Source organism: Enhydra lutris, unplaced genomic scaffold, assembly GCF_002288905.1.
Source record: "Enhydra lutris kenyoni isolate GAN:26980312 unplaced genomic scaffold, ASM228890v2 scaffoldscaffold28, whole genome shotgun sequence".
Classification (NCBI taxonomy): Eukaryota; Metazoa; Chordata; class Mammalia; order Carnivora; family Mustelidae; genus Enhydra; species Enhydra lutris.
In genome coordinates, this window is record NW_019154112.1 from 3955554 (window position 1) to 3964345 (window position 8792).

Consider the following 8792-nt stretch of genomic DNA (forward strand, 5'->3'; position numbering starts at 1 on the left):
CCTCGCTATGACCCTTTGTCATCATCCTCCAGAAAGCCCTGGCATCTCTCTTAGTCAGTCTCTTTCTAGAATTTGTTTGAATGTAGCTTAGACTGATTTAAAATCCAACATGGAATGCTTTGTGATGTTGTCAAGTCCTCCAAGTTTACACATCACCCACAAAGTTGGCCTTCCATTTCTTTGTCCTAAAATTGTTTCTTACAGATTTCCAACCAGGGGTCATTCTTCAGACTGATTGCTTTAACTGGGTGACTATTATTTGATGTGGGTGACAACGGAGGAGAAAAACTTAGGGAATAAAAGGACCCAGCTGGAGAGGTTACTGGGGAGGAATTCACTACTGTGAGGAAACTTTTCACCAACACCTCGCTTTCAGCAACAGGGACAGAAAACATTGAGCCCTTTCTTTTTCCTTGATGTCCATCTCCAGCCATCTCCCCACCCTAACTCCCAGCTGCTAGACCATACACACTGCAAGGACAGGAGTGGGAAGTAAAATGTAGATAGTGTTTTGGTTTATTATCTTAGTGTCACAGTGACAGGAACCCCTAGAGTAGGAAAAGGAACTCCTACTAGAACCCACTTCTTGCCATCTTCTCTCCCCAGGGCTCAGAGCCTCTAGGCTTTTCCTCTCCCCCTCCTTATAGGCCTTTCCTTGGCCCTTGGCATGCTAGGATGTGGCCAGGAATCAGGAACTGATCCCTTTTTCCAGCACGAGCTGTGTGCTGCATTCATGGAAAGTAGGGAGGTAACACAGGTATCCAGCTTGGTTACCAAGATGACTAGTTCCCACAAAGCTGGTTCTCTCAGCTGTCTGGTGAACCAATGGCACTTCATTGCCCCAGGGTGTCTGGCCACCTTTCTGGATTTCTTGCCAGTGCAACATGACCACCACCATTCAGGATGTCTCCCCACATCTGGTATGGCCACCAGGAGTTTTGCTGAGCTGGCAGGGCTTCCTCCTCAGAAGAGGGCCCGGGCAATCTTCCTCCCTGTGGCCTTGATCCTGGGAAAGGAACCCCCTCCTCCCTCACTTGGGGGAGTTCCTGAGGCAGAAGGGCTGCTGGTGAGAGCCAGTGTAGCAGTAGAGGGCCTTCGCCGCTGCCGTAGGAGGAAATCGTGTGAAGCTCCATCCATAGCATAGAAGACGTTAGCCGAGGGTGGGATGGTCAGCTCTGTGTGTTCAGAGAAGGGGCATCAAGAACAGACATAGCCATTCCCGCCACAACCACCATGGGTGGGCAGCACTCTCTTCTAGAGTCTGCCTTCCCTCATGGCCTCTGACCTCGCTCCCCTGGTAGCAGCTGCACGAGCTCGTACTCTGAAGCCACTGCGGAATCACGATTGTTTTTCTTAAGGACACGACTGATGACACTTGGAGCCTTGTCTTGGCTTGTCACCTGGTAGGACAGGAGACCAAAAGAGCAATAAATTGGCCATCACCTCTGCTTTCCACCCTTTCGGCTCTAACCACTGATCCCAACCAGACATGGTTACTCGTGTCAAACACTTCAGAATGAACAGGGAAACCCTATATGGTAGCTCCCTGTACTCCATGGTGTCCAGTAACATAGGGCTGCTTCCCTATGAAGAAACTGCTGTAGGTTCTGACAAACAAGCGAAGTTCAGGTGCAGCAGCTAATGCCAAGTAGCCTTTAAAATAAAATAGCTGAGGGGCGCCTGGGTGGTTGACCGTCCAACTCTTGGTTTTGGCTCAGGTCATGATCTCGGTCACGAGATTGAGCCCACATTGGGCTCTGTGGTGCTGGGTGTGGAGCCTGCTTAAAATTCTCTCCCTCCCTCTCCCTCGGCCCCTTCCCACTCCACCACTTGCGTGCAGGCTCACGCGCACGGGCTCGCTCTCTCTCAAAAATGAAAATAAAAAAATTTTCTAAATAAAATAGCTGCCATAACCAAAGGTCAGAATTAAACTAGACTTGGGCGCCTGGGTGGCTCAGTGGGTTAAAGCCTCTGCTTTCGGCTCAGGTCATGATCCCAGGGTCCTGGGATCGAGCCCCGCATCGGGCTCTCTGCTCAGCGGGGAGCCTGCTTCCCTCTCTCTCTCTCTGCCTGCTTCTCTGCCTACTTGTGATCTCTCTCTCTGTCAAATAAATAAATAAAATCTTTAAAAAAAAAAAAAAAGAATTAAACTAGACTCATCCTCCCCGTTGGCTATTCAAGCCTAAGACAACACCTGTAGTCCCACAAGGCATCCTCCTTCACCCCCACCCCCAAACCTGCAGCGTCCTCACCAAGATGCTCTTGTAGACACTGCCATCTTCTCCCAGCTCCATCTGGACTCGGATGATTCGGCAATCAGAGGCCCCTGGCCCAGACCCCCCACCCCCGTATCCTGTCCCCTTGGAGGCCCCCTCCGCACCCCCACTGAGTGGGGAGCCACAGGAAGCGGAGCGGCGGTGACCTCGAGAGGGCCTAGGAGAGGAGGCTGGGGGAGAGAGGTGGCTGGGGTCAGCCGGACTGTGCAGGGATGGAGTGCTCTCCAGGGCAGAGTCCAGAGATGAGACAGACGGCCACTTCATGTGCTAGGGACAAACAACATGGGGGACCAGCATGAAGGCAGAGAGGTCAAGGAAGAAAGGTTCGCAAAGGCAGGGTCAGTGTTGAGGTCTGAGGTCAAGAACAGAGCTCACCTGGGCCAGCCGGGTCAGCAGAGGGGCAGGGGTTCCAGGTGCCTCATCTCCCCCGACGCTGGGGCGGTCCCAGGAGACCAGGGGGGTGGGTCCCCCGACAGAGCCCAGAACTCTGGAGTAGTGAGAGATTGGGAGGGTCAGAGGAAGAAGGGCTCTTCTCCCAAGGAGCTTCGCCAGGACACTACCCCCCAACCCCTGACTCCCTCACTCTGTCCACTGCGAGACGACCAGCGTCGGCCGAAGCACACGCGGGGCAGGAGGGTCACTGGTACCAGCTGGTTCCACCTCACAGGACACTTGATGGCTGGGAGAAGGGCCAGTGGGCAGAGGGCAGGATGTGACACATTGATCCCCACACTCAACCCCAGCCCTGGAGTCCCAACCTCATCCAGCCTATCACCTCTGGGCCTCTGTCAATGGCCGGAGCCCCTGAAGCCACCGCTGGATATCGGGATCGGGTCGGAGGTCATAGCCACGACATTCATTCTGGAGCCGCTGCAGCTCAGAAAGGACAGCGAACTCCTAGGAAGGAGCCAAAATTCAGGGACCCCTGACTCTCCCCAGTTTCCCCATCCTGGGACACAGCTAGGGCTGTCTGGCATCCAGCCCGGGCACTCCCCTCACCTTCCTCCGCTTGTCGAAATTGATGTATCCATTCTGCAAGAATAAGGGGGATGGAGTGAGGCCCAACACTGTCACGGAGGGAACACACCCACCCACATCCGCCTCACACACACTCCAGCCACCGGGTCTCTCAGTCCTCTGCCCCTCCCCTTGCTCCCCATCACCCTATCCTACAAGTGATGTCCATTTCACAGCTAGGCAAATTAGGACTCGGAGAGAAGGAGGAACTTGCCCAAGACCCCAGTATCTGTTTCTTTAACAAAGGCTACGTATGCTTACATTTCAAGCACGCTCCAAGCACCTGCTGAGCAGTAATTCACCCAACTCTCATAATAACGGACCCGCGCAGACACTGTCGCTGCTTTCCCATTTACAGATCACTGAGATGCAAAGAAGCTAAGCAACTTGCCCAAGTGACAGAACCAGGGTGCTGACAGTCTGGTTCGAGCCCCGGAGTTCTGTGCTGATGGCCTGGAGCACCTTTCTGGAAGGTCTGTCTGACCCCAAGGCCTACTCGTTTCTTCATCACAACGCACACATGAACACACACATGCCACTGACCTCCAGCTCATCCTTGGAGGCTGCATCCAGCATCACAAGGTCCTTCAAGAAGGTGCCAAGGTATGGGACCACACCCTGAGATCAGAGGTCAGGATCAGCCATACGCCCCTCCCCCTCATCTGATGGCTCCACTATCCCTCTGCACTTTCCTGTCCCATGACCTCGGAGGACAAACTTAACTCCACCCCCCACCCCCTGCTATGTGTCCCCTAGCCATCCCTCAGACCCCTTCCCCCCCCACACTCCTTCCTCTTTCACAACCACCCCCCAGCTAGTCACTCACCCCACCCCGGGAGCCAGACCTCGGGGCCTTCTTGGAATTCGTCTCCAGAGAGGGCTGCAGCTTCACCTCCTGGTGGTGACAGAACAAGGAGGTTTGGGTGTGGGATGGGGAGCGGGGAAAGCTGCGAGCACCAGCGAGCAGGGCCTCACCTGCGAGAGGAGCTCCCGGCTCTGGGAATAGTTATCCTCCTCAGAGAAAATGTGGCAGAGGCTGGAGAAGACTCGGAGGCTGTCCCTGGCGGGGTGGAGGGCAATAACCTTGAGGATGGCCAAGCTCGCCCCCACGCCTCTTCCCAGCCCTCAGCTCCCGTCCAGTGCCCCAGACTCCCCACCTGGCTGCTTCCCCCCAGGCTGCTCGAAGCCTGTGGATGGGGCTGGACTGCAGGGCCGACACAACAGCATAAACTGAAGAGAAGTTTCGGAGCAGACGGCACTCCTATGGGGGGGCCACAAAGGGAGGCCTGAGCTCTGGGATCTCCCTCTACACCAGGGTCCCCAACAGGGCCAAGCCTCCTTCTTACCTCTGCCACGCGGATCCACTTCTCCAGGAGCCGGGCCCTCTGGGGAGGACGGAGTGGCCGAATGGTCACCTCCCCGAGCCCCTCTCCAGTTGAGGTAGCCCCCAGAACAGAGCTGACCACCGCCCCTGCCACTTTGTTGAACTGTGTGACAGTGGCTCGGACAGATGGGCAGAGGTGGGAATGTCCTGGCCGGTCTCTGTGACCCCACAGGCTCCCCAGGCACTGAGAGGGGACCAGACTGAGAAACAGCTCCTGCAGGACAGAGGGCAGACATTAAATCTCAGAGTCAAGTGAGGTCAGCCTTCCAATATCAGGGGCGCAAGGATCTCAGGTGGCCAAGGAACCATAGGGGCGTGGGGTTTGAAGGGTAACAATCAAGGGCAACAGGGGAAAAGTCAAAACCGAATGGACAGAGGAGCCTGGGAGCCGGATCAGGAAGGGTTGGAAGCAAGGAAAGGATGTGGAGTCAGGGAAAGGTTAGCAAGGGGGCAGGGGGCAGGGGCATGGGGTAAGAGGTCAGGGTCTCACCGCATCTAGCAGGGTCAGCTGTTCGGCCAAGTGGTCAGCGAGGAACACCAGGACATCCGTGGGGTCAGCAGGGGGATCGCCGGGGAGGGCCAGGGGCTTAGGAAGGTCGGGGGCCTGGGAGTCCACCCGGGACCGGAGGTTGCGGATGAGGTCAGCGCCGCCCCCCCCAACACCCGTCCCTGCTGCATACCCGGTCTGAAGCAAGAAGCTCTCAAGCCGGTCAAGCTGACCCTTGACCTCAGAGCCAAAATCCTCAGGGTGAGAGGCCAGCCAGGTTGACAGTACAGAGATGGCTACCCTGGGAGAGGGGGAGGCCAGGGTTCAGAGATCAAGCTGCAGCTCAGCCAGAAGCATCAGTAAGGTCGGCAGCCACGGGTCACTCACCCTATTGTCCTCTCTAGTTCACCAGTAGGATGAGATTCAAGGGCTTCCAGCCTGGGAAGGAGAAGGGATCCTATCTGCCCATTTTTTCCAAACCCCCAGTGGCTTTGACTATTTTGGTGGGATTTCCTGGCTTCAGAAAGTCCAGACACCTCCACAACCCTTGGCCCTTTATGACCCTGACCTGTCAGCCATAAGCCCTAGCAGGGCAGGCGTGGAGGTGAAGGCCCGGTGGGTGGCCAGGAAAGCTGATGTGAAGGTCACGTCAGCCCCTGATGTCCGGGCATCCAGCAGGTGTCTGACCAGGGCCTCCAGAGTGCCGGCTCGGAGCCTTCTGGAGGAACGTGGGGGAGGTGTCGGGGCCTGGGGGAGACAGAGGAAAGTCACTGACCCTTTTCCAACTCAGCCCCCAGATCTCTGAGGGAAATCCCAGACCTAAAAGATGGTCCAGGCTTGTTATATTAAGATTCAGAGAGGGCCAAAGACTTGACCTAAGTCACATGGCAGAGTTCAGTTCTCCAGACCTCTGACTTAGCACTCTGGCCAAAAAGTTGGGCAGAGAAAGAGGCACTGGGAGGTATGGGTCAGAGATGAGAAGCCAGAGTCAGGATCTCACCAAGGGATCGGGAGGCCGATACTGGCGGCTTGTGACAGTAAAGGTGGCACCATCCTCCTCCTCATCCCAGACAGACACAGGGGCCTGGTGGAGTAAGGAAGGGAGGTCAGACAGTCCCACACCACCCCCCCACTGCCCCCAGCCCTCATTCCCAGGCCCTACTCCTCCCTCTGTACCCCTCACCTGTGGTGGCGGGGGACAGTACCAGCGAGTGCGAGGGGTGGGGGGGGCTGGTGACCCCAGGTCTCCCCCACTGGGGCCCAGACAGCCCCCCCCAAGCCGCCTCAGGGCCCGGTGGAGTCGAGGGGGTGCGGGGGCGGGTGGAACGCAGGAACCCTGGGTCTGGAGACCGCTGTAGCCCTTTCCCCCCAGAGCTGAACCCCAACACAGCACAGAAGCAAGGTGCAAAGAATAGGAGGGGGAAGCAATAGAGACAGAAAGCCAGAGGCAGAGGCCTTGAGAAGTTGGAACCCCAGTCACAGGCACAGCCGCAAGCTCCACCCTCCCCCGCAGGAACTGACCAAGCCCCAGGAGTTAGTTCTTCCCCATAGCCCCCGTTCCCTGGTCCCTCATTGCTGGGAGACCCCCCTCAAGGTGGCGGCTCCAATCCCAGTACAGGAAGGAGAAGGGGAAGTTGGGATGATGGGGGGGGGGGCGCGCCAGCAGACTCAAGAGAGTCACGTGGCCCCAGCCCCTCCCCCAACAGATCCCGAAAAACCAGCCCTGCCAGTCACCCTGCCCTCACCCAGTCTCTGAACCTAAGAGTCCAGGGCCTCGGGGCCCCGAATCCAAGTTCTGGCCCCTCCTGAGGCCCCAAATCCTACTCCTGGCCACCACCATTAGGCCCGGAGGAATGCAGGTGACACCTCCCCCAACCCCAACTCGGCCTGGGATCTACCCTCCAAAGTCCAAAAACCTGGGCTTCCCGCCTCCACTCTTTGCCCAGCGGGAGAGGGGGAGGGGTCACGAAATCGAAGGGTTCCCTCCCCAATCCCAGAGTCAGTGGAGCCGGTTACTGTGGAAACAAACCCCTCCCCGCCAAACAAAAACAAGGAGGGCGACAGGGATCAAGACACGGTGCCCAGAGAGGCAGGCACAATCAGGCCGAAGCAGGGAGAGCCAGAGACTCGCAGGATAGAGAGCCAGACGCTCTGGCAGGAACAGGGACGGTTCCTGCGGGCAGGTCCTGAGTCACACTGCCACGGGGAACCACAGAAACTCCGGGACTCCCCGCAGCGGGCAGACAGGCAGACACCCAGCAAGAGGCGCGGAAATAACTGAGGCTGGGAGGAAGAGATGAAGGGACACAGAGGCACGAGACCAAGATGGAGAGTCTCCGAAATGTATACCTCCCCGACTTCCCACCACTCGCGTCTCACCTCGTCTTCTTCCTCCTCCTCCTCTTCCTCCTGCCCCCCGCCCACGCCCTGGCCACCTGGGCCCCCACCCTCTTCGGGGTCTCGGCTCCGGAAGCTGCTCAGCACGACTCCCCCGGGGGGACTCGTGTCCCAAAGCAGCCGCAGGGGCCGCGGGAGCATGGCCGAGTGAAGGAATCAGCGGGGTCGGGCCATGGGGGCGCCTGGGGAGAAACGGAGGGGAGTGCAGGTGGAGAGTCAGGTGGGCGCGGGGGATCGGGGAGGGGGGGGACGCGGGTGGGGGGGGGGGGGGCGGGGGGGGGGTGCGGGGGGGGGGGGGGGGGGCCGCAACACAATAGTGGAATATGGGGATCCCTGGTGCATTTTGGGGATGGGGGGGTCACGAGTACGGAAACGGGCAGGGTCACAGGGTGCTCTGGCTCTGACCTGCTCGGGAATGGTGAGAGCAGCAGGGATCCCGGGCCGCTGTTCCCGTCGGTCTCCGGTCCCCAACCGAGTCCCTGGACCGAGTCCCCTCCACGGCTTTTCCTCACCCCCTGTTACCCCCCCGCCAGGCTCCCGGGCCCTCCCGCCCTTTCCGCTCCCCCCCACGTCCGCCCGTTCCGACAGCAGGAGCCAAAAAGGGAAGGAAGTGAGGACAGGAGCCAGGGCCGCGGACTAGGGGAGCGCTGGACGTCCAGCGGCCGAGACCCAGCAACCAGGGTCCCCAGCTCCGCTGTCCTCGGGGCCCCCTCTGCGGGGATACTGGGGCCCGCGTCGCCCCGCACTTAATTGGAAAAGATTCCAGTCTCCAGCTCCCGAGGAAGGACAGGAGCCGAACATGACATTCCCCTCCACCCTACAACACCGAGGCTAGAACTGCCGTGGGAAGCGTTTTAGGCCGAGAGGGATCGGTTACGCCACCCTGCTGGGTTACCCTCCCCACTCACACCCACGCGTGTAGCTGACCGGAATCCACTCCGCGTTTTCCGAGGAGCGCGGGGTTCCCGCCCTCTCGTGAGGGGGCGGAGCAGGAAACGGCCACTTCCGGTTCTAGGTTCGGCTCTCCCGGGTTTCCGGCGCCCGGCGCTGGTATGCGCGCTCCTTTAGGCTTACCCCCGAACCCCGACCCCCGCCCCACCGAAGCCTGCTGCTAGAGGGCGTCCTGCCCGCCTTGAGTGGCGCTCGACCCCCACTGTTCCGGAGGGTTGGGTGTCGCCAAAGCATTTGAGAGGTCGGGGGTAAGTGGAAGGGACCAGAGGTGGCTGTAAGA

The 8792-nt window shown here is 58.8% G+C and overlaps 1 protein-coding gene across 1 annotated transcript; it reads right to left on the bottom strand.

Moving 5' to 3' along the window:
- Positions 1-500: 500 nt before the first annotated feature.
- On the bottom strand, positions 501-8621 carry LOC111152350 (ral guanine nucleotide dissociation stimulator like 2). Its single transcript, XM_022510860.1, has 18 exons — positions 7967-8621; positions 7544-7743; positions 6165-6248; positions 5733-5911; positions 5552-5602; positions 5168-5465; positions 4640-4891; positions 4451-4554; positions 4269-4353; positions 4120-4188; positions 3837-3911; positions 3276-3308; positions 3052-3173; positions 2860-2955; positions 2652-2763; positions 2253-2543; positions 1286-1400; positions 501-1175 (listed from the first exon to the last, which is right to left on the bottom strand). Exons 2-18 carry the CDS (start codon positions 7700-7702, stop codon positions 964-966), a joined length of 2337 nt encoding a protein of 778 aa, XP_022366568.1. The 5' UTR covers positions 7703-7743; positions 7967-8621; the 3' UTR covers positions 501-963.
- Positions 8622-8792: the final 171 nt, after the last annotated feature.